Consider the following 27,116-nt stretch of genomic DNA (forward strand, 5'->3'; position numbering starts at 1 on the left):
CAGGTGGTGAAGACAAGAAAAAATAAACTAAATTACGAAGTCACTTGCAATCCCCACTTGAACTCTCTGATACCTGCGACGTCACTTGCAATCGACACAAATCGTGCGTGTTGCCAATGGAGACAAGACGCTGTGGTGATTAAACGATGAAAACTAATTTTATACTATAACGTACAGGGTCCTGCAAGAAAAAGACAAGACCCGCAAATCTGTCGCCACAGAACAGCAGAATATGAACGCAATGCACAAAGTATCTCGTTAAGCGTTTTCCTCCTGTAGAAAAACATAAACACTTAACAGGTAATCAAAAATCTAGACTTTGTCAAATAAACATTTGGATGAAAAAAATAACATTTTAGATCACAAAAACTTACATAAAAAAATAATATAATAAATAATACAATACTATACACAAGTAACACCCAGCAGCATAACACAAATAACAGTTCACTCATATTACACAGCCTTCTGTTCATAACTGTTTAAGAGTGCACTGGCCCCACAGACACATTTAATGAGGAAAATTAACGTGCACGTTTTAACCAGAAGTTTCGTCTGAATTGCACGTGTTTCTACTTTCAAATGCAAATGACTTGTTGCACTTATGGGCATGGTCAGCATCAATTCTAATAGGCTACAATGTAATTACACTTTTGAAATGGTCTTTTTTCCCTGCCATCGTTAGCTGAAGCTGTGCATGAACAAGGCACGGCTGCAGAGTGTGAGTTGCTCTGTCTCACACTCAGCCTCAGAGGGAGAGAAATTCTCCAGTTCAGAAACAGAATTGATAACTTATAATAATTTAGCCGCTGGGCTCGTTACCAGGTTTTGGTACCTGTGCCTACCTGTAGCCTAAACTACAGCTTGCTAACAATACAGTTCCTAAAAATATCTCGCATTCTCTCTCCAAAAGTAGCATCATATTTAACCAATGAATGACATCAAAATGAGCTAAAATGTATGCGCAGGTTACTTTACTTCCTGAACAAGTGCGCACCCGAGTCTGTGTTGCTTTCATATTCACGCAAACAGTACCACAGTTCGAGTACAACCAAACTGAGACCACCTCCTTCAGGTAGTCTCGGGTTCGGTACCCAGTTCGCCTGACAGCTTTCACATTAGCGATTTTTCCTGCAAACCGTGCCGTTTCGAACTAAGCTGCCAGTGTGAAAGTGACACATGTTCCACAACAATGCTTAGCTGCTCACAGATGTGCCTGCCTATTAATTTGCAATTTACAATCCGCCAATTGATTAAAAAATGACAAAAATTTGCCCGATTAATCGGCCGGCCGATCAATCTGTCGTCCTCTAGTCCCTCTGCACACACTACCTTTGTCTCATTACTGTTATCACACTTCATTACATCAACACACTCTCACTCAGTGTGTCTCGTTAAAGTGTTTTAGGACAGGGGCCAGCATTACTCAGCTGTTTGTAGATGACACACATTTGCTACAGGTCTGCTTCAGCACACTGCATTATAGAGAACCTCTGCAAAGATGAACACAGCTTTCTCCAACATCGGTGCAATACAGAATATGTTCATATAAACCAGATTTGTACATTTTCTGAAGAAAATGTGAGTGGTGCATGACTCGTTCAAAAGTTTTTTTTCAATTAAAATAATACCTTTATTCAGCAAGGATGCAGCCATTTTGTCAAAAGTGACAGTAGAAACATTTATAATGTTACAACAGATTTATATTTCAAGCTAATGCTGTTCTTTTGAACTTTTTATTCAACAAAGAATCCTGTGAAAAAAACCCACACAAAAATCAACATTAATAATAGTGAATGTTTGAATGATTTCTGAAGGATTGTGTGACACTGAAGACTAGGGTAATGATGCTGAAAATTCAGCTTTACATCACAAGAATAAATTACACTTAAAATATATTACAATAGAAAACGGTTATTTTGAATTGTAATATTTCTGTTTTTACTGTATTTTCATCAAATAAATGTAGTCTTCCTAAGCATAAAAAAAGATTTCTTTCAGAATCATTAAAAATCTTACCAACCCCAAACGTTTGAACAGTGGTGTATATTTTTCCATATTTTCAGCTTTAAAATATTAAACTGGCTAAATATTGGTCTTTGTGAGTGCTTGTGTGGAGTGTAGTAATAGCAACCTGTCCATTAAGGGGCTATGGAGGGAGACGTTTGTACACTGACTAGTGTAATCATTGTAGTCATCTAAATCTACTCAAAAGATTGTTACTGGCGTATACATGTAAATCTGGCTAGCAGTCTCTGAAAAATGATTTTTGAAAAGCCCTTATTTGCTAATAATTTTCGACTGTACGGTAATGTACGGTATGTGGAAAATGTGTTTTTTGAACCTTAAACCGCGTAAACACATTGCATTACACCAAATACCCAAAATAATGTTCTTTTTAGCAACGTCATATGACCCCTTTAAGTGTGGGAGCCCTGTACCAACAACTCAAAAATGTGGGGGCACGTTTGTGCTGAATCCACAATGTCCGTAATGTGGTTTATGTTTGCTAACTAAATCAAGACAATAGATTTTCGTTATCCGTGTCGCATAGGCCTTCAAGTAAGCGAGTGGAGTAATTGTGTCAGCTCCTTTACAACTTTATGTCCTAACTTTATACATGCTCACACCATTAAGATTACTGCTTCATCTGCTCTCTGCATCAATACGGAGCTTTGCCAGAACTGTTAAAACCTCTTAAAGAAGGATAAAGACTTGATAATTCACTTTTATATTCTCTTGCAAAGTATTTAAAAACCTTGATAATAATAATAATAATAATAATATTAATAATAATAAATAAAATAAAAAATAATTTAATAAAAATATGATTTTTTTTTTAAATATATTTCACTGTAAAACAAAAATTAAATTATTAGAAAAGTATAATAATAATAATAATAATAATAATGTTACTTTATATTTTAACTGTAAAATTACAGTACTAACATTTATGGCTGTCTTAATTTTCAAACATTAAACTTTTATTTTGATGCAAAATAGGCAGGAAGCCCTTAAAGCTTCTCTTTTGTTGATAAGTGCTTCTCATTACAAGTTAACCAAGTTGGTTTACACATGTTGTGCTCCCAAATGCACATTAAGCCGATTTAAAACAGCCTAAGGTTGATTAGCTCTCTGATTAAGCTAGTAAAGTTCTCCCAGCCTGACCAAGCTGGTTTCGACTGATCTCGTTAGCTTGTATCAGAGGTGTTTTGGCAGTGTTTCAGCTGGTCAGATTAGGAGATCTATCTTAAACTTGCTATCCATTGTAAGTGTTGAAACCGAAAGAACAAAACACACGTTTGAGTCAGTATATCGTGCTGTATCTGCTGTAGTTGGTAACCAATTAATCTTATTGAAAACAGCACAGACACACATTCTCGAACTTGCTCTGCTCAGTCATCTGCGCTCTCATTTCACAGATATCCGCGCATTCACGCATTTCCACATACAGGACGATACTGTAAGCATCGGGCCAATAACCCAGCAGTGATGATGGAAAGCCTCTTGCATTGTATGCAGCTGAATCATTAGCTCCCACTTTCCCTTACTCTGGGGTAATGCATTTTTACCCCCTTAGGCTGGCAACCTGGAAACGCAAAATTGAATTTTATTGCTAATAAAAGCTCTGGGAAAAAGGGGGAAGACAGTTAGTCCATGCGAGAGAAAAAAGAACATAATTTTAATGCCGTTGTGATAGCTCATTTGCCATATAATTAAGGGAGGATCTCACAGAGAGCCTTCCATCAGATTGAATAGACAAAGGACAGAGGGCTTTGGGTAAAGACAGGTGGCTTTTTTATGACTTTGAAGAGCACTGCGGAAAGGGGAAGCTTCTTGTAGGCTAGTCCCAAACATAGAGCGGCCACTTTGAGGATTTAATTTGACTGTTTATGATATGATACCCTGAAGTAACTTTTTTATCTAATCTGTTGCTTTTATGCATCCTGAAACTGTTAAATATTTAATATTATATATCCACTCTTTACATTTACATGATTTTGTGCGGTTTTGTTTATTCCAAGCACTGTACGAGGAGGCATTGTTCAAACGTTTGGGGTTTACAAAGATTTTTTAATGTTTTTGAAAGTCCTTCAGAAATGATCCTTAATTCTAATATGCTGATTTGCTGCTCAATAAATATTTCTTATTAATGTTGAAAACAGTTGTTCCGTTCGATATAGAAACTGTAATATTTGTTTCAGGATTCTTTGATGAATATAAAGTTCAAAAGAACAGCATTTATTAGAAGTACAAATCATCTGTAACATTATAAATGTCTTTGCTATCACTTTTGATAAATTTAATGCGTCTTTTCTAAATACAAGTTAGAATTTCTTTAAAAAAAAAGACTAACCCCAAACGTTTGAACAATAGTATATTGATAAAAAAGGTTTACTTGCTGCAAATGTAAAATTAGGACAGGAAGAAAATAAATAAAATGGTCCTGTACTTCCTGTGACTAAACTGCACTACTTATTATTTAACGAAAAATAAGCAGCAGTACTATCCTGCCTACTGTTTTTGTTTTCTAAATTGTATGTAAAGCTAAATGTATTATGGAGTGAAATGTCTTAAATAGTTGTATACTATATTATCATCACACAATGTTTTACTTTGAATAGAGAAACAGATTTTTTTGCCCATGTAATGTTGTAGTTACAGTATCTACCAGCAGGGGCACACTGTTGACACTAACAACTTGACCCTTAAAAATAATGGATGGTATTACTTCCAGATCATTTGTTACACTGAATGTGCAAGGTCAGGTTGTGTGCATTGCATTGTGGGATACAGAGTGCTGTGTTGTATACTGCACACTTTAGGAAATGTAAAAGGTCATGTGGGCATTACATGCATACTGTGTGCAGTATATATGTGCAATACACTGCAGAAAAAGAAAAAAATAGTATGGTAAATAGAGCATGAAAACAATGTAAAATCATCATTACATTCCGAAACCCTCCAAACAAAGAATTAAATGACCAAAGTACTATTAATCTTGAATGAAAAAACTTTTAATGCTGGCAAATATGAAGTCCGAGGCAGCTAAAAATCCTCAGAGCGTGTCAACACGAGGGAGCGAAATGTTAAACAGATGAGACAGTTCCTGACAAGTCAATGTCTGACTATGAAATATTTAGTAGATGTGTGCAACCGCAGGTCTTAAGCCTTCCAAACTCTCATTTTGAGAGACACGCGATGAATGCACTCTTCTGCTTTTAAATAACGATGAACATACGCAGTGAATGTGCTTTTATACACGCTTAATTCTTAATAGCGCTGGATGTGTGATTAATGCTCTCTACTTACTGTAAACTCTTCTGACTTTTCTGGATATTTCGTGTCAGTATCTAATGCTTGTTGAATAGTTATAGGTGTATTGCTTCAGTAAACTATAATTCAACAAATGAAACCCATATATATTAAATATTTTCAAAATATACAAAAATAGCCAAAAAAAATATAAAAGTTTATTTTATAAATATATTTCTTTATGAATTTCCTCACAAAGGTGTTTTTACATATTGTCAATCTAAATATATTTATATTGTCCAAAAAATTAGCATTTACCCATAATACTTTTTAAGATTGAAAATGTAATTTTAATTTATATATGTATGTAAATTAATTATAATACATACTTACATATACATATATATATACATATACACACATATACATATGTGTGTATATATATACACACACGTTTATGATTTTATAGGTTTTTCAGAGGAACATTTTATTGCTCAGAAGTATCAGAGTATTGAGCTGTAGAATTATTTTTGTATTGTGAAGTTTACATTAATTAGTTGTGGATTTCAGTTCATATTGAGATCTTACTTGTGATCTCAGACTGTTCTAAAGGAGACATGATATTATTATTTTTTTATCAGGAGAAAAATAATTTGCTGTCCATTTCATCTTATTGAGCGCTAGGAGAAACAATTGAAATATTAACTAGATCTCATTCATGATTTCTCTTTCTTATGGGTTGGTATTTTCTGTTAAGAGGAAAGAGAAGCCCTAGATCATTTCATGCTTTTGAACATATATAAATGGTTTTTTGAAAGGATAATTTGAGGCCAGATTGTCTCTCTCTATCATTTTCTATCAGCTAGTAAGTGTCAATCTGGATTCCCAGTGTTTATCTTTTATTTTCTAGCTGCTCTTGTGAAATACAGGCTGAGCTGTAACACTTGACATATGCCGGCAAGACGTGCCATTCTATGCAAAGTCATGCAAAAGTCATGCACCCCAACTCCTCCTACGGAGAGCAGAGAAACTGGGTCTCCGCTGGCAGAATATGGATTATCCAGTCGCATGAGTTACATAATGTATGCACCATGAATGATAAAATGCCAGCATGGCTTTAAGAAAAGCCTTTGTTGTTTGTGTATTTTAGTGCGACTGTGATGCAAGCTATTTTTAAAATGCCGGAGAAATGTAGACCTGCTTTGGTCACACGTTTACACGGTGTGGTTGATTTTGAGCATGTAGAACAAGGGACAAATCCCTTGTTTTATCCCAAGGACACAAAATAAACTGTCATGCTTTAAAGTACTGCAACTAGACACAAAATAACAATATTTCAGTAGTGTTTTCTGAAGAGACCCTTGTTTCTCCAGAACTGATGCTTTTCACTAAACTGTAGAAAAGCAAGCTTGTATTGCACATCTATACGGTGTTGTGTCTGTGAAGAATCTGAGCCGTATCGTCTGACCTACAGCTGACCACAGAGCGAGACAGCGAGACGCTCCCATTCAAACACTTAATCACAGGAGCTCAATATTGACAGTTGACAGCTCCACAGTGCCATTCAGCTGTTTTTATCCGGAGTTCATCGAAATTTGAGAAGTCGTTGAGTCTTGTGTTAGTCTGACTGCTACAGGTGGATACAGCGAGTGAAATCTTTTCACTGTGGTCATTAACAGTCTAGTACAGCATGAAAAGAAGGTTAAAAAGTTAATGATGTGAAATATGTTTTATATAGTACACGTGTGACCAAGCACAGTTCGTTTGCTGCATCCAGTGAAAGAGCATGTAATGGCTTGGAGAGTTAATGGGAACACATAATAGGAAACAAGATTAGCACTTTTGAAATAGAGTTTGATGCATTATATAGACATAATCTAACATTTTCAATGTAAAACTACCCTAAAAGCTCTGAAAATGAGCAATAATTCATTATATTGATGTCACATTAAAGTGAACATTTGCAACATTTTATATACATAATGTGACATATTTACAAGAGAAATTCTGACTTTTTCCCTCTGAATTCTGAGTTTATTTCTTGTAGTTGTGACTTTTGTTTTACAATTCTGAGTTGATATCTCACAATTCTGAGTTTATATCTTGAAATTCTTACTTTTTTCTCAGAATTTTGAGTTTATATCTCACAATTCTGACTTTTATTTCACAATTCTGAGTTGTATCTCGCAATTCTAACTTTTTTCCTCAGAATTCTGAGTTTACATCTCATCTTCTCCTGATGTTTTTGACACCTGAACAGATCGTATGCACATGCAGAATTATGATGAAAAAAGTCAGAATTTCTAGATGTAAACTCAAAATAAACTTCTAAACCCAAATAACTCACAATTGCAAAATATAGTCTCAAAAATAAAAGTCTGAATTGTGAGATATAAACTCGCAATTAACTTTTATTATATTGTTATTCCATGGCAGAAATAACCTTCCATAGAAAAGATATTTAACAAGGAATAAAAAAAATGTAATCAGGAATTGATTAGAGTTTGAAAAATGTCTAAATGGCAGGTGGTTCGAAGGGAGGGAATAAGGGTCATATGATGCTTTTTTAAAGATCATTATTTTGTGTATTTGGTGTAACAGAATATGTTGACATGCTTTAATGTTCAAAAAACACATTATTTTTCAAATACTGTACATTATTGTAGGTCCTCTATGCCCCGCCTCTCTCAAACGCTTCGTTTTCTACAAAGTCTCCTTCCGACGAGCGCAGTCTGCTCTGATTGCTTTTGCTTTCGCCTAGAAACACACAGCGTCTCCCTGACATGGCTGCTTCAACACTAACTGCGGTTACTGAAACCACGCCTTCTTTCTTCGCGTGCACATTTGGGCGCATTATGCAAATATTTCCACATAGTGAGGTAGATATGTGGGGGTGTGTTAGAACGAGCCGTTTTAGGGGGGCGTGGCAGAGTCTTAACTTTGATAAAGAATATCTCTTTGGTTTTGAGACTTTAGTCTTTGCAACTTCAGGAATCTTATCTATGCACAATCAGCTTGTAACACTCCAAAGAGAAAGGAAAATTTGAAATCGCATCATATGACCCCTTTAACATCTTTAAATGCAAAAAAAGAACAGAGGTCATGTAGATAATGAGTCATAATGAGAAGTTACTGGCATGTTTAATTCCAAGAGAAAAAATGCTTGTGAAAAAAACAAACAAAAAAAAATTTGACTGTTTGCTGCAAGAAACCTTGACTCATTAAAAATTGAATTTAGGAGATAAAATGCTACAAGAGTGTAGAAAAGGGCCTGTTTAATAGGTTTTACTGGTCTCTAGGTAGAAGCTACACCACAGGGCCTGTTACTAGCCTATATGAACTGTGGGTTATGATCTCAATAATAAATGTACTAACAAGGAATACTCTGTGATTACAGGAATTATTGCTGACTACAGAAAAAATTACATATATATTTATTAAAATGAGCCTAGCAAGCAAACAATTTATTTTCATGTCTCTGTCCTGTCCTCCATTTGCACCTATAGCCATCTTTCAGCCATTTATTTGAATAAAAGTGTTGTGTACTCAAGATAATGGCCAGTTGATGACCCTCTTTAGATGACAGCCCATCCTCAGTTATCTGTAATCATGATTAAATCCTCAGAGAAACACGCTGCCTTCAAGGAGTGTCAACTTATGTTGCATTGAAACATTTTTCCATTGTAATGAATGGTGTGGAAATACAGTTCCAGCATGAACATGTGCCTGTTTATATATTGGGTGAGAAAAGCCTGAATGAATGACAGCGCTTTGTGCGCCAAGCCAATTTTCAATTTGCTTCCAACGTGCGACTATTTAAAGTCGCAGATGTTTTTACTCTAGACTGCATTTCGAATCACTTTGCCACCCAAAAACTGAATTAGCATGTTTACCCGCCGGTCCAGGATCTCATTAAGTTAGGCACCTAAAAGATGCCACTGTCAGTCTCGCTGAAGTTGGGGTATTTCCAGCGCGTGTCTCGACTCACAGAAAATAAATTGTTTACATTGTGATGAAAGCAGTGTATCTGGAACGCCGCTAAATGTATTTTTCATGGGAGCGCAGGCGAAGAGGAGTGTTTTTATTTTGACAGATCTGTCCACAGGGTTAGCTATCTGAAACTAAATGTTTCTTTGTAGTGGAGTAAATATGCTGAATCTGAGGTATCTGAAAGGCATGGCTCACCACCCTGCTGGGGTTTATGTACTAATATAGCATGACGTTAAATACATTTGAATCCTAAAATCAAAACTCCTTATATGCCTCACAACCCACTTTTTGCTTTAGCATGGAAACATTCAGTCCAGACAGAATCTGCTACTTGTTTGAGTAGAAATATGTTCCGCATAATGGATTTATGCATGATAAAATGTGTTCAAAAAGAGTTAAGAGTACTAGATTATTGATATCTGAAAGCATAAACAAATGTATCACTATTTTAATTAAAAAATAAGTTGCTAAATAAATAGAAATATAAAATAATGAAAAAGCTAATTCTAAAATAGAATTAGTTTAATAAATAGATTATATAATAAATAAATAGCATACTACATATTATAATAGTACATAAATAATACTAAAATAACACTGTGGTAGTTTATATAAAAGTTAACAAAATGTTAGAAATGTATAATCTTTTCTTGCAGGAAAACAGACCAAAAATATTGTTGGCTCATATTTTCTAATACAATTATTTTTAGAATGATAATGAACTACCTTCTTCTGACTAGAAATTATTGTTAACTTTGTTAAAACTGTTCAAATGTTTTTGTTAACTGTAATAAAGCTGAAAAATAAATAAATAAATAAATAAATATATATATATATATGTGTGTGTGTGTGTGTGTGTGTGTGTGTGTTTCAGTTAGTTGCCAAAGCAACATTTAGTTTAAGTTGAAGCACTACAATTACTGGAAATAAAATTAATTAAAACTAAAATTTTACTAAAACTGAAATAAGAGTAAATGAAACCTAAATAACTAATAACAAATCAAATGATAAAAGCACATAACAAAAGTACTAAAACTTAACTACGATTAAAATGAAAATAAAGTATAATCAAAAGCTTTGAATTCATTCAAAAGCTAATTCAAAATATGACTAAAAACTATAATACAATAATAATAGTAAAACTACACTGCTAGCAGTAGCAAGGAGCTATTAATGGTTTATGGCTCTGATTCTGCAGAGATGCCGATTGTATATAATATAGGCTCTCTTAGGGACAATACTAGCCTCTGAGTATTAAAACTATTAGTTATGACTATGCTGAGTGTAGATGAAGCTTTGGGAACAGTTATGAATATAATATGATTATAGTTGTGTTTGTGTTTATTTTGGCATATAATCCAGGTGGAGCATGTGGGCTTGTGAGAAATGGGCTGGAAAATCATAATAGTTAGCAAGAGAAGTGCATGGCATGGGTGGGAGGATGAGAAAGGGAGAGAGAGCTGGAAAGTGTTATCATATTCAGACTATTAATATGTTTGATATACTAATCAGATTGGGTCGAGTGTTATGGACCTGAAACCTCACTCACTCACTCACTCACTCACCGGCTCGCTCGCTCACTCACTCACTCACTCACTGACCCACTCGCTCGCTCACTCACTCACCCGCTCGCTCGCTCACTCACTCACTCACTCACTCACTCACTCTGCCTTCATTGAAAATCCATCATTAAAATAAAGCAGTCTCAGCTCTGAAACACAATGTACAGTCTAGAATGAAAAACAAATGTTTCTAGCTACTGAGCTCAAATCCATGACTGTTGGTTCTTTAATGTGTCATAATGTTATAGAAATTAATACTTATATTTAGCAAGGACACATTAAATTGATCAAAATTGACATTTACTGTATAATGTTACCAAAGATGTCTATTTCAAATAAATGCTGTTCTTTTGAACTTTCTATTCAAGAATCCTACAAAAATCAAGGTTTCCACAAGTATATAAGCCACACAACTTTAAAGATTGATAATAATAATAATAATAATAATAATAATAGGCTAATAAATGTTTCTTGAGCAGCAAAACAGCATATTATGATGATTTCTGAAGAATCACGTGACACTGAAGACTGGAGTAATGATGCTGAAAATTCTTTGCATCACAGGAATAAATTCGATTTTAAATTATATTCAAATAGAAAATGGTTATTTTAAATGGTATCTTATTGATTTTACTGTATTTTTAAACAAATAAATGCAGCCTTGGTGAGCATAAGAGGCGTCTTTCAAAAAAATCAAGGTTTCCACAAGTATATAAGCCACACAACTTTTTTTTTTAAGATTGATAATAATAATAATAATAATAATAATAATAGGCTAATAAATGTTTCTTGAGCAGCAAAACAGCATATTATGATGATTTCTGAAGGATCACGTGACACTGAAGACTGGAGTAATGATGCTGAAAATTCTTTGCATCACAGGAATAAATTAGATTTTAAATTATATTCAAATAGAAAATGGTTATTTTAAATGGTATCTTATTGATTTTACTGTATTTTTAAACAAATAAATGCAGCCTTGGTGAGCATAAGAGGCGTCTTTCAAAAACATGAAATCTTACTGACCCCAAACTTAATTTAAAAAAGTAATTATGGCCTTCCATCGTAAATATTTGTATATTAAATCTAGAGATAAGGAAAATCAACCTAAAATGGCTTACTTATAGTTCTCTAAGCTGCTTTTAGAAAAAGTATTTTTACTTTTGTATAATGGGAATGTGTTGGCCAAGCATTTATGTTTGCATTTGTGAACTTGCAAAGTATGTTTCTGGCTTCAATAGTAAACCAAAGTGTCACCTGCTCGATTCTCTGTTATTCATGAACCATCTGGCAAACTTAGAGCATGTGGTGCAGACGGCAGACACAAATAAGTCCTGATCTGCTTCGCTTTGCTCCAGCATCAATAAAATCATCTACATTCCACAGCTCATGCTCAATGTTACTGCAGAAAGCTCGGGCGTCTGTTCTCCTTGAGCATCCATCTTCACGTTTCTGTCCCAACACCTTTCATCTCTGTCACCTTTCCTGTTGCCTCTTTACTCTCACCCAATATCTCTTCTAAATGTCCCGCTCCTCTGCCCTTTATCTTTTTCTGGTGTCCTAATATTTTATGTCCAGAGGATGTGCGTTAAATATATTGAATGTCTTCATGTTTAGACTATGTCTAGATGTTTAGGGACATTATTTATTATTTTATTTTATTTTTTCTGGCTTACTTGGTGCCCTGAGATGATTTTTTTTCTTTTACAGAATTAATATTTTTTTATTCAGCTAAGAGGCATTACATTTATTAAAATTGCCAGACATTTATGTTAAAAAAAATCTGTTTTAAATAAATGCTGTTTCTATTCATCAACGAATACTAAGAAATGTTTCAAGGTTTCCACAAAAATATAAGGCAAAATATTAAAACTCCTTTTTTTATATATTGATAAGAAATGTTTCTTGAGCAGCAAATCAGCATATTAGAATAATTTCTGAAATATCATGTGACATTGAAGATGATGCTGAAAATTCAGCATCATTTTTATTATTATTGTTATTATTTTTTTGGCTTGTTATCTCAGTAAAAATGTCTAAACAACACATATTTACTGGTTTATAATAATATACATTTTTTCTTACCCCATTTGAAATGTGCAAATAAACATGTAAACCTCACTAAATTTAGTTGGGTTTTTTTGACAAAACTAAAAAATAAAAGGGGTAAGAAAGTTATTCAAGATTTTTCTAAAAAATAAAGGTTAAAGATGACAAAAATACAGTTTAAGTTGAAAATTATGCAAAATTAGCCTTTTCATTGGGTAGCTGCATTTTTGTCACAAAATTTTGATTAACCTTATAAGTGGACCTCAGTGGACCTCTTTCTTCAAGTCTTGTTCTTTGATCTTTTCAACATTAGAATTGAAAGTAGCATCAATTTTGAAAATAAGTTATTTGAACTGTATTGCTATTTTTCATTAGTAAAAGTAATACAATCTATATCCAGGTATTCACTCAAATCTCTAAAATTGGTTATTTCACTTAACAAAAATGTTTCATTTCATTTCAGTTATCAAAAATGGATGAAGTCTCGATCACTATTTTTTCTCCTTCTCTCTACATCTAAACTTGGCCCTCGATATTAATTGGTACTTTAATTCTGCGGTTAATTGGCCTTCAGAAAGCTCACAACGAAGCGGAACCAGTGGGTGCTAAAGAGGCTTGAAATGTGGTGAATTCATTTTTATATTTAGCTCCGTGATTAAGATGTTGGCACTGTCGCTCATTTGTTTGTTCAGAGGTAATGAGTCTAATTAATGTCAACTATACGGAAATGAATAATGCTATGTATTCATGTAATGCAGAAAATGGCGCTGACGGGGAATGAATTGGCGGCAACTCAAATGCCCACAAAACCTGTCAATGCAGTCCTAGGGCAGCTGGTTGCCAAAGTATTTTTATGCAGTTGCTGAGGTTTTCAGGGTGGTTGTCATGGCATTGCTAGGGTGTTCTGGGTGAATGCTTGCCCACCCACAAGTCACATGTTCTATTGCACTGCAGTATTTTTTTTTTCTTGTCTTACATTTAAATGTATTAAAACATCCATAAAGATGCATAAGAAGCAAAACTGCCTAAGACATAGTACTTGTTTTCAGAGAATATGTCTTGAAACACCAAACACGATTAAAAACTCATCGGGTTCAATATGTTGTCTAGTGCGATACATTTTTTTAATCTACAAACCCAATTCCAAAAAAGTTGGGACACTGTACAAATTGTGAGTAAAAAAGGAATGGAATAATTTACAAATCTCATAAACTTATATTTTATTCACAATAGAATATAGATAACATATCAAATGTTGAAAGTGAGACATTTTGAAATTTCATGCCAAATATTGGCTCATTTTGGATTTCATGAGAGCTACACATTCCAAAAAAGTTGGGACAGGTAGCAATAAGAGGCCAGAAAAGTTAAATGTACATATAAGGAACAGCTGGAAGACCAATTTGCAACTTATTAGGTCAATTGGCAACATAATTGGGTATAAAAAGAGCCTCTCAGAGTGGCAGTGTCTCTCAGAAGTCAAGATGGGCAGAGGATCACCAATTCCCCCAATGCTGCGGCGAAAAATAGTGGAGCAATATCAGAAAAGAGTTTCTCAGAGAAAAATTGCAAAGAGTTTAAAGTTATCATCATCTACAGTGCATAATATCATCCAAAGATTCAGAGAATCTGGAACAATCTCTGTGCGTAAGGGTCAAGGCCGGAAAACCATACTGGATGCCCGTGATCTTCGGGCCCTTAGACGGCACTGCATCACATACAGGAATGCTACTGTAATGGAAATCACAACATGGGCTCAGGAATACTTCCAGAAAACATTGTCGGTGAACCCAATCCACCGTGCCATTCGCCGTTGCCGGCTAAAACTCTATAGGTCAAAAAAGAAGCCATATCTAAACATGATCCAGAAGCGCAGGCGTTTTCTCTGGCCCAAGGCTCATTTAAAATGGCCTGTGGCCAAGTGGAAAACTGTTCTGTGGTCAGACGAATCAAAATTTGAAGTTCTTTTTGGAAAACTGGGACGCCATGTCATCCGGACTAAAAAGGACAAGGACAACCCAAGTTGTTATCAGCGCTCAGTTCAGAAGCCTGCATCTCTGATGGTATGGGGTTGCATGAGTGCGTGTGGCATGGGCAGCTTACACATCTGGAAAGGCACCATCAATGCTGAAAGGTATATCCAAGTTCTAGAACAACATATGCTCCCATCCAGACGTCGTCTCTTTCAGGGAAGACCTTGCATTTTCCAACATGACAATGCCAGACCACATACTGCATCAATTACAACATCATGGCTGCGTAGAAGAAGTGTCCGGGTACTGAAATGGCCAGCCTGCAGTCCAGATCTTTCACCCATAGAAAACATTTGGCGCATCATAAAGAGGAAGATGCGACAAAGAAGACCTAAGACAGTTGAGCAACTAGAAGCCTGTATTAGACAAGAATGGGACAACATTCCCATTCCTAAACTTGAGCAACTTGTCTCCTCAGTCCCCAGACGTTTGCAGACTGTTATAAAAAGAAGAGGGGATGCCACACAGTGGTATACATGGCCTTGTCCCAACTTTTTTGAGATGTGTTGATGCCATGAAATTTAAAATCAACTTATTTTTCCATTAAAATGATACATTTTCTAAGTTTAAACATCTGATATGTCATCTATGTTGTATTCTGAATAAAATATTGAAATTTGAAACTTCCACATCATTGCATTCTGTTTTTATTCACAATTTGTACAGTGTCCCAACTTTTTTGGAATCGATCGGTCTGTGCAGGGCCACTTCAAATCCAACGCGTCTATTGCCTATGGTTCGAAATCTCCCTTAGGTGGTGATAGCTGTTTTTAATGCCTGATCAAAAGTTACCGCGAACCTGAAACTACTACTACTAACAACAACAACAGAACACATTACATAATTGTTGTTATTAAATGAAATATCTTTGGTGTATAAGACAGCAGGCTAACCGGGTAGCTGTATTTTGTGCGAACAATATAATTCATCATGTGATTTTGTAGAAATTGTAATCAGGTGCTAAAAAAAAGAGTACCCATTGAAATGTCTTTACATCAAGGACCCGATCATGGAATAATGCACAGTACAAGCACAGCATTGAGCATCTTGAGTCTGTTCAGTAAAGAGTGTTTTGATTGGTGCATTAAAAGCTCACCGCGATTGGCTGAACGGAACTTCCTCCAAAAAAAGATATTTATGAATCTTAACCTGCCAGGAATGTCTCAAAAATACAGCACACAAATTCAAAGCAGTCCACGCACATGTGACGATTTGCAAATGCAGATTCAACGATCCTTAAATACATGTAACATCATTCATAAATGGGTGATGGAAATTAATTCAAGAACTTGAACTTTAATTTATTTAGGTAAGATGCATTTGTGTAAAATATTTGGGGAAATATTTATGCTTTTACTTGTGTATTTATGAATTGTGTTTTGAATTTACGAATCAGATTTTGTAAATGTAAATTGTGCTGAGCATTTATGAATTTTGTTTTGTAAATGTATTATTTTTAGGCTCATCTGGCTCCATACAAAACACCCTGTTGGTCTCAAGACAGTGACTGCTATTACTTGTCAAACCCACTTGTACGGTTGAGATAAAAATGGTGTAAATGTCGTTTACATGCTCTCCATATGCTGGAGACATATGCAAATGTGTTAAGTCAGTGATTGCCACTTGTCCCCGCTGCCTCTCTCGCTCTCTCTCTCTGTGCACAATTATCTCAAGTCCTTGTTCAGTATTCTGTCTCCTTTTGTTTTCCATACAAGTAATTCAATTAGACAGCGGAGAAGTATCCTTGATTTCGCCTCCCTATTTATCAATGGTTTCTTCGCTCTCCCGTGGCGTCTTTTATATCAGGATGAGAGCTTTCACACAAGTGGAGAGACAAGCAGCAATCAGTGCATTTTATGCAAAGCTGAAAACACAGTTCGGCTTGTCAGGTTTGCAAGAGGGTGGTCCTCAGCACGTTGAACGGTGCTCTGCTAATAAGCTCGTCATTTTAGAATGCAGCTTGGCTTCTCTGCAAAATGAGTAAGCGGTCGACTGGAGCGCCGCCACTATTATGAGTGATTCTCTTGAGTTTAGAAAAATACCAGAGGTAATGCAAAACTAATAGGTCGGTAAACATTTTGAGAATGCCACTATATAGATTGTGGCTGCAATGCAATAACTTGTTATGAAATGGGCTGTTGTTTCGATGGCATGACAGGATACTGGCATCCCCTTGACAGAAAAGGAGAAAAACAGAAATATAAAAAGGCAAAGCGGGGCTCCTTACTGGGATTAGAGAAAGGAGAGGCATGACCGGCATACTGATGGAGACGAGGTAGAAAAACATTGAGTGCTCGTATGTAGTCCGTGTCTGCCAAATGGCCTTTACAGTGAAGGGCGCCCGGCAATAAAGGACATGGATATGTGACTGTCCAGGGGACGAGACAATGCACTGAAATAATTGGAGGATGGTGTATGACATTTTGAGTAGCTTTACTCAGCACTAAACAGATGAAAGACACCGAGGAACCCCAAGGTTAGAACGGTCGGCTACAGATGAAAAAAAGGGAGCTTTGAAAGCGGGTCTCCACCATGCATTGTGTGGGTGGGGATAGTCCGCTAATGACTAGAAGATAAAACAGGAGGTCTGGTAGATTCATGAAGCCTAATGTTTCAAAGCGCAGAAATTGAATATTTTTATCGTCGGAGAGGGTGAAAGAAAAGCGCTGTGAAGCAGAAAGACAGAGAGGAAGGCTGACAGCTCACTGGTGGAAGATGACAGGAGCGGGAGAGGGAGAAGGAGGATATTTGAGGGAAAGTGTAACACAGGGATGCTGTCAAGCCTCAAGCAAGCTCCATTTAACAAGACTGAGGGACGGAGAAGAATTCAGGGAGCCGCGCAGGAGCATCCACAGGCTCCTCTGCCTTCTGTATGTGTACGTGAAAATCTCACACATTGGTCTGATTATGTAAACGTGACGGGTGATGAAACAGTTGGTGAATGGTCACAAAATAGAGCTATTGTCAGTCCATCATCTAGATGAAAACAAAGAAAGACAGACAGACAGGCTTTATTTTGGCAAATGTGTTCATGTAGGCGTTTTCAAGGGCCAGTGTGAATAAATCTAGATTTAAATTAAAAGAGACAAGATAGTCCCATCATTTTGGATACGTATTATTCGTATCCTGCAGTGTGTGTTTCATTCATACTCGAAGCTGGAGAGCGCTCTCGTGCTGAAAGTCCAAAACAGACTCAGAGAAGTAGTAATAACTTTTGTCGTGCCAGGAAATCCTTAATATGGACAAAGGCATCCAGTTATCACTGTAGCTAAGCTGAATAACAAGCATAAACCATAATTGATGAAACATGAAGACAATCAACGATTGCGACAATATATGGTTCATGTGTGTTTTTCAAGTCTTCTCCAGGTAATAAAGTATATGAATGATACAGTGCTTACTGACATGGCATTTATTACATTACAGAAGCTATAAAATATATTTTCTGCTTTATTCTGTGATAAAAATGGAAAAAGTTTTTGTAGTATATAAACCAAACATATTCATAAAATTGTCATTAGGAAATATAAATATCAAATATATTATAGATTACAAATTATTGGTTATTGTCCAGCGGGTTTTATTTCTTAACCAATTAAAAGACATAAGAATTTTTTTTTGTCAATTAGACAAATATACATAGACAATTATTATTATTATTATTATTATTACATTTGGCATTTCTGTCCCCCTCACTATCTATCTATCTATCTATCTATCTATTATATGAATGATACAGTGCTTACTGACATTGCATTTATTACATTACAGAAGCTATAAAATATATTTTCTGCTTTATTCTGTGATAAAAATGGAAAAAGTGTTTGTAGTATATAAACCAAACATATTCATAAAATTGTCATTAGGAAATATAAATATCAAATATATTATAGATTACAAATTATTGGTTATTGTCCAGCGGGTTTTATTTCTTAACCAATTAAAAGACATAAGAATTTTTTTTTGTCAATTAGACAAATATACATAGACAATTATTATTATTATTATTATTATTACATTTGGCATTTCTGTCCCCCTCACTATCTATCTATCTATCTATCTATCTATCTATCTATCTATCTATCTATCTATCTATCTATCTATCTATCTATCTATCATTGGTTCATCATCTCTGTATGTCTCTCTATATATCTTTCTAGTTGATATTCTCAGAAGGCTTCAGAAGAATCATATGTTTAGGACTGTTGACATGCTCAAATTGTTCAGAGATGAATATTTCTCTGAATCAATCTCTCAGTGATGTATGATAGAATTCTCATTGATGGTCGTGATTTATCATCTGGTCTACATAATGGCTGGCCTCAAGAATGAATGAATAAAACCAGCATCTCTTATCTGAGTGCCTCCCGTGGATAAACCCACCCTCATACACATCTGTGCCACATCCATCCACACACACACACACACACCACTGGGCTTCAGATCAGAGATGAGAGGAGGCCATCGTATCTGTAACACACCAGAACCACTTCAAGCATGTTCACACTCGCTATACTCCCATGAGTCCTTCCCCTGGCCCCATCTCACCCAACCACGCATCGAACACCCACAGCACACTTATCTTCCTCTGGACAGACTAAATGTCAACCCTTACACCATGCAGGAATGTGATTAACTCCATCGTTGCTATTAGCACTAGCTAATTTCGTTCAAGGCTCCCTCCAATGTTTCATCTATCGGTCCTCTCAATTGGCTGGCTTTTCTCGCTTGCGTTGGCTGATGGATGGGAATGGATCCCGCGGCACAAATTTTTGCTGGTAGCATTCATACATGCAGGCACAAGTACAGATAGGTCGTGCACTCACAGGCAAGCAGGCATTTTAGAGCTGTTTAATGTATAGAAGAGCACATTTGGTTGCAGTGTCTGAATTAAATGCATGCTGTTTTCAACTAATTTGAAATGGCTTATATTAGATTAAAATTTTTATTTTTTAAAGGTAAAGTAATTTAATGAATAAAATTTTAATGTGTTTGAAAGACGTCTCTTCTGCTTATCAAGGCTGCATTTATTTATTATTAAAAAAAACATTAATATTGTGAAATATTATTAAAATTTTCTTTAAAATGTAATTTATTCCTGTGATGACAACTGAATTTTCAGCAGCTGTTACTCCAGTGTTCAGGGGTCATATTGTCATTTGATCCTTCAGAAATGTGTATGTATACAGTATATCTATAATACAGAAATCAAATATATGTAGATATATGCTAATAATTTCTTATTATCAATGTTGTAAACAGTTGTGCTGCTTAATAGTTTTTGTGAAAACTGATGTAGGCCTATTATTTTGGTAAATAGATAGTTAGACCGTTAAACTGTTTATTTAATTCAAATAAACAGTTTAACGGTCTAACTTCGTAAATTACTTTAAATGTCGTAAATGTCACTTTTGAGCAATTTAATGCATCCTTGCTGATTAGAAGTATTTAAAAAAATGTATTACATGATCACAGTTAAACATTCCCCTTTTTCCAGCTCATGTAAAATTGTTCAACAGATCAACAGATTTAACAGCAAACATGAAATCATGTCTCCTGCCAAATGAAGTAGCTGATGTCTTGACCTTGAACTAACCCCTTGGCTTTTTGTTTCTTCTCAACAGGTGGTCACCTCCTCTGCCTGGTGTTATGGTTTAACCTGGTGCCAGTGATGAACGGCTGCCCAGCAAAGTGTGTGTGCTACAGCGAGCCGAGGCCAACCGTGGCCTGTCAACAGCAGGGTCTGTTTTCCATTCCCACCGAGATCCCCGTCCGAAGCCAGCGAATATTCCTCCAGAGCAACAAACTGACAGTGGTCCGATCGACCAGCTTTAGTTCAGTGCATAACCTCACCGTCTTGTGGATGTACTCGAATAACATCAGCCATATTGAGGCAGGGGCTTTTTACGGGTTGGAAAGACTGGAAGAATTAGACATAGGTGACAACAGCAACCTTCGCATCATCAGTCCCACTGCGTTTCGGGGTCTGACCAAGCTGCATACCCTTCACCTGCACAGGTGCGGGCTGTCCGAGCTCCCGGTGGGAGTTTTCCGAGGACTCTTCTCGCTTCAGTATCTCTACCTGCAGGATAATAACCTTCTGGCGCTGCACGACGACACTTTCCTGGACCTGGCCAACCTCACCTACCTATTCATACATAACAACAAGATCAAGGTTGTGACTGATCACATGCTGCGAGGTCTCATCAACCTTGACCGCTTGCTCCTGCACCAGAACCGCATCATACACGTGCAACAGCAGGCTTTCAATGACCTTGGCAAGCTGACCACCTTGTTTCTCTTTTTCAACAACCTCACGATGTTGACAGGAGAGGCCATGAACCCGCTGGTGTCCCTCCAGTACCTGAGGCTCAATGGAAACCAATGGATTTGTGACTGTCGAGCCAGGCCGCTGTGGGACTGGTTCAAGCGCTTCAAAGGGTCCAGCTCCGAGCTGGAGTGCCACATTCCAACCTCTCTAACCGGAAAGGACCTTAAGCGACTGAAAAGCGATGATTTGGAGGGATGCGTGGACTCCCCGTCAGAGGTTCAAACCAGTATCTTCAACACCAAGGCACGCTCTGGAAAGTTCCTCTCGCTCGACGATCCTCTTGTCGAAAGCATTCCCAGGTGCTGTCTTTCGGATAACGACAAATCCTCCATTATCTCCAGTAAGTCCCTCCCGGATCCTTCATCCTACAACAGCCGGCAGATCACCAACAATCCCCTGAAAGAGAAGGAGAACATCTCCAACCGCGCAGGAGCATCCACAGGCTCCTCTGCCTTCTGTATGTGTACGTGAAAATCTCACACATTGGTCTGATTATGTAAACGTGACGGGTGATGAAACAGTTGGTGAATGGTCACAAAATAGAGCTATTGTCAGTCCATCATCTAGATGAAAACAAAGAAAGACAGACAGACAGGCTTTATTTTGGCAAATGTGTTCATGTAGGCGTTTTCAAGGGCCAGTGTGAATAAATCTAGATTTAAATTAAAAGAGACAAGATAGTCCCATCATTTTGGATACGTATTATTCGTATCCTGCAGTGTGTGTTTCATTCATACTCGAAGCTGGAGAGCGCTCTCGTGCTGAAAGTCCAAAACAGACTCAGAGAAGTAGTAATAACTTTTGTCGTGCCAGGAAATCCTTAATATGGACAAAGGCATCCAGTTATCACTGTAGCTAAGCTGAATAACAAGCATAAACCATAATTGATGAAACATGAAGACAATCAACGATTGCGACAATATATGGTTCATGTGTGTTTTTCAAGTCTTCTCCAGGTAATAAAGTATATGAATGATACAGTGCTTACTGACATGGCATTTATTACATTACAGAAGCTATAAAATATATTTTCTGCTTTATTCTGTGATAAAAATGGAAAAAGTTTTTGTAGTATATAAACCAAACATATTCATAAAATTGTCATTAGGAAATATAAATATCAAATATATTATAGATTACAAATTATTGGTTATTGTCCAGCGGGTTTTATTTCTTAACCAATTAAAAGACATAAGAATTTTTTTTTGTCAATTAGACAAATATACATAGACAATTATTATTATTATTATTATTATTACATTTGGCATTTCTGTCCCCCTCACTATCTATCTATCTATCTATCTATCTATCTATCTATCTATCTATCTATCTATCTATCTATCTATCTATCTATCTATCTATCTATCATTGGTTCATCATCTCTGTATGTCTCTCTATATATCTTTCTAGTTGATATTCTCAGAAGGCTTCAGAAGAATCATATGTTTAGGACTGTTGACATGCTCAAATTGTTCAGAGATGAATATTTCTCTGAATCAATCTCTCAGTGATGTATGATAGAATTCTCATTGATGGTCGTGATTTATCATCTGGTCTACATAATGGCTGGCCTCAAGAATGAATGAATAAAACCAGCATCTCTTATCTGAGTGCCTCCCGTGGATAAACCCACCCTCATACACATCTGTGCCACATCCATCCACACACACACACACACACCACTGGGCTTCAGATCAGAGATGAGAGGAGGCCATCGTATCTGTAACACACCAGAACCACTTCAAGCATGTTCACACTCGCTATACTCCCATGAGTCCTTCCCCTGGCCCCATCTCACCCAACCACGCATCGAACACCCACAGCACACTTATCTTCCTCTGGACAGACTAAATGTCAACCCTTACACCATGCAGGAATGTGATTAACTCCATCGTTGCTATTAGCACTAGCTAATTTCGTTCAAGGCTCCCTCCAATGTTTCATCTATCGGTCCTCTCAATTGGCTGGCTTTTCTCGCTTGCGTTGGCTGATGGATGGGAATGGATCCCGCGGCACAAATTTTTGCTGGTAGCATTCATACATGCAGGCACAAGTACAGATAGGTCGTGCACTCACAGGCAAGCAGGCATTTTAGAGCTGTTTAATGTATAGAAGAGCACATTTGGTTGCAGTGTCTGAATTAAATGCATGCTGTTTTCAACTAATTTGAAATGGCTTATATTAGATTAAAATTTTTATTTTTTAAAGGTAAAGTAATTTAATGAATAAAATTTTAATGTGTTTGAAAGACGTCTCTTCTGCTTATCAAGGCTGCATTTATTTATTATTAAAAAAAACATTAATATTGTGAAATATTATTAAAATTTTCTTTAAAATGTAATTTATTCCTGTGATGACAACTGAATTTTCAGCAGCTGTTACTCCAGTGTTCAGGGGTCATATTGTCATTTGATCCTTCAGAAATGTGTATGTATACAGTATATCTATAATACAGAAATCAAATATATGTAGATATATGCTAATAATTTCTTATTATCAATGTTGTAAACAGTTGTGCTGCTTAATAGTTTTTGTGAAAACTGATGTAGGCCTATTATTTTGGTAAATAGATAGTTAGACCGTTAAACTGTTTATTTAATTCAAATAAACAGTTTAACGGTCTAACTTCGTAAATTACTTTAAATGTCGTAAATGTCACTTTTGAGCAATTTAATGCATCCTTGCTGATTAGAAGTATTTAAAAAAAATGTATTACATGATCACAGTTAAACATTCCCCTTTTTCCAGCTCATGTAAAATTGTTCAACAGATCAACAGATTTAACAGCAAACATGAAATCATGTCTCCTGCCAAATGAAGTAGCTGATGTCTTGACCTTGAACTAACCCCTTGGCTTTTTGTTTCTTCTCAACAGGTGGTCACCTCCTCTGCCTGGTGTTATGGTTTAACCTGGTGCCAGTGATGAACGGCTGCCCAGCAAAGTGTGTGTGCTACAGCGAGCCGAGGCCAACCGTGGCCTGTCAACAGCAGGGTCTGTTTTCCATTCCCACCGAGATCCCCGTCCGAAGCCAGCGAATATTCCTCCAGAGCAACAAACTGACAGTGGTCCGATCGACCAGCTTTAGTTCAGTGCATAACCTCACCGTCTTGTGGATGTACTCGAATAACATCAGCCATATTGAGGCAGGGGCTTTTTACGGGTTGGAAAGACTGGAAGAATTAGACATAGGTGACAACAGCAACCTTCGCATCATCAGTCCCACTGCGTTTCGGGGTCTGACCAAGCTGCATACCCTTCACCTGCACAGGTGCGGGCTGTCCGAGCTCCCGGTGGGAGTTTTCCGAGGACTCTTCTCGCTTCAGTATCTCTACCTGCAGGATAATAACCTTCTGGCGCTGCACGACGACACTTTCCTGGACCTGGCCAACCTCACCTACCTATTCATACATAACAACAAGATCAAGGTTGTGACTGATCACATGCTGCGAGGTCTCATCAACCTTGACCGCTTGCTCCTGCACCAGAACCGCATCATACACGTGCAACAGCAGGCTTTCAATGACCTTGGCAAGCTGACCACCTTGTTTCTCTTTTTCAACAACCTCACGATGTTGACAGGAGAGGCCATGAACCCGCTGGTGTCCCTCCAGTACCTGAGGCTCAATGGAAACCAATGGATTTGTGACTGTCGAGCCAGGCCGCTGTGGGACTGGTTCAAGCGCTTCAAAGGGTCCAGCTCCGAGCTGGAGTGCCACATTCCAACCTCTCTAACCGGAAAGGACCTTAAGCGACTGAAAAGCGATGATTTGGAGGGATGCGTGGACTCCCCGTCAGAGGTTCAAACCAGTATCTTCAACACCAAGGCACGCTCTGGAAAGTTCCTCTCGCTCGACGATCCTCTTGTCGAAAGCATTCCCAGGTGCTGTCTTTCGGATAACGACAAATCCTCCATTATCTCCAGTAAGTCCCTCCCGGATCCATCATCCTACAACAGCCGACAGATCACCAACAATCCCCTGAAAGAGAAGGAGAACATCTCCAAGACCAAGTTTCGGGAGGTGGAGCGAACGAAAAACGACACTTATAATAAGCAGAGTCTCAATGATGGTCCTTTGGGAACCATGTCCAACAACCTCGACCAGACCTTGGACAAAATCAACCCAGATCTGCTGGACAATCTGGAACCTTCTACAGCACCAAACAGAAAGAAAAAAAAGTGCTCCAAAAAGCCCAAATCAGACCAGTATTGTCTAAAGGCTCATGGATCCACCGTTCAAGTATTGGCTGTTCTCTTTCTCCCCTTGTTCTGGTTGTCTCTGGCTTTGTCCTAGTTCATACTCTCGTCCATCAGTTTGCTCTTGACAATGACACAAAATACCTGCAGTAGCCTACGTGGACAGGCAAAAGACGATGAATAGGGGGTTACGATGTTGCCCCGCATGGTTGAGAATAAGTTGTAATGCTAAAGACGAATGAAAATAAATGGATGCCTTTACAGAATACATGAGATCTAATGTATATAAAACTCGGTGCCCAAATGTTTGTTCTATGTACTTTTAATGTGCTGTGTTTAAGCAACACTGCGGAGAGTTCCCTATTCCCACATCACTTCCAAAAAACATTGATCAGAAAGTGACTATTGTAGATGAACCACTAAATAAGAGAGAAAAAAAAAACCTTAAACCATGACTAAAGTACACCAGTGTGCCGAAAGCACCCAGGAATGTTGCCGAGAAGAAACTGAAGGGAAGTGACGTTTTTTTCTCCCCCAATACATTTTTTTTCTTTTAAAAGTGATACATTTGTTCTTTGCTGTTTTTTATGTTTCTAAGTATTTCAGTAAAGACAAACGTTTAACTCTTCCCAAATACGTGCTATGTTCTGTTATGTTCCGTCATGACACACACTGCAGGTGGCATCTTGGGAAGGAATGCTGTCTATTTGTTCACCGAAATTGCGATGGAATTATAGATATGCATTTTATTTTGCTGGTGTACATGCATAAATATATGACAAATAAAATATCTCATTTTTTTACAGTTGGCTTCTCATGTGACTGAAGAACATAGCATAGACTATATTACATGTAATATTATAGGTATATTTCAATCTTTTTAAAACAAATAAAAAAAATATGTATATTCCATTAGGATTGAAACCTCAAAGGCACACATTTCTGTTCATTAATGAACTTTAACACAATCAGTAATGATTCATCCATGTGTGAAGCTCAGAAATTCACAACTTGCAGCTTGCCAAAATCACCAGACATCTTTCATAACCAAATTAATGAATGTGACACTGACTGAATTCGAGACTACTCCTCGTAGTACAGGTTTCTTCCACTTGGCATTTACCATAGGGGACTTTAAAAAAATATTATGATGTTTGAGAAGCATTTGTGTGTGGTGTAAGGAAACGGTGATTAACAGTTACGATAAAATGCATGTCAGTAGCAGTAAAAGCTACATAGGCTATGTTTGACATTGACAATTGCCACTTACAATGCAATTATTGAAAGAACTATATTATTGCAATGACACCACTACACATTTGAAAGATTAACCACTTGTCAATCAGAATTTTATGTAATTAGAAAAAAAACAATGCAGTTCATTAATGTTCTATTAAAAGTTCTAAATTTATAAGACATCATAACTAGAGATTTTTTATTTTTATCACTGTTCAATTTTAACTTTCTCCTACAACTTTATATTTATTTATGCAAACTTACATTCACATTTTACATTTACATTTATGTATTTAGCACACACTTTTATTCAAAGTGACTTACAAAAGAGGAACTAATTAGGAGTAAATAGAGAATCTCATTCTAATTTGTCTTTAAAGAAAAAATATTTTATAATTATACATTATAAATAATTAGTATAAAGGAGGAAATTTTATTTTCTTCTTTAGCATTTTAAATTTAA

The 27,116-nt window shown here is 36.6% G+C and overlaps 2 protein-coding genes across 2 annotated transcripts in view; both read left to right on the forward strand.

Moving 5' to 3' along the window:
• LOC107573424 (reticulon-4 receptor-like) overlaps positions 1 to 21,692 on the forward strand; it is a 104,431-nt gene extending 82,739 nt beyond the window's left edge. The window contains exon 2 of the mRNA XM_016259862.1: positions 20,515 to 21,692. Coding sequence (XP_016115348.1) covers positions 20,515 to 21,692 — 1,178 coding nt within the window. The remainder of the gene's footprint in view (positions 1 to 20,514) is intronic.
• Positions 21,693 to 22,921: 1,229 nt separating this feature from the next.
• On the forward strand, positions 22,922 to 26,191 carry LOC107573425 (reticulon-4 receptor-like). The gene is made up of 2 exons (XM_016259863.1): positions 22,922 to 23,099; positions 24,097 to 26,191. Exons 1-2 carry the CDS (start codon positions 22,922 to 22,924, stop codon positions 25,512 to 25,514), a joined length of 1,596 nt encoding a protein of 531 aa, XP_016115349.1. The 3' UTR covers positions 25,515 to 26,191.
• Positions 26,192 to 27,116: the final 925 nt, after the last annotated feature.

This window comes from Sinocyclocheilus grahami, unplaced genomic scaffold (genome assembly GCF_001515645.1).
Source record: "Sinocyclocheilus grahami isolate Dianchi unplaced genomic scaffold, SAMN03320097.WGS_v1.1 scaffold1938.1, whole genome shotgun sequence".
NCBI lineage: Eukaryota > Metazoa > Chordata > Actinopteri > Cypriniformes > Cyprinidae > Sinocyclocheilus > Sinocyclocheilus grahami.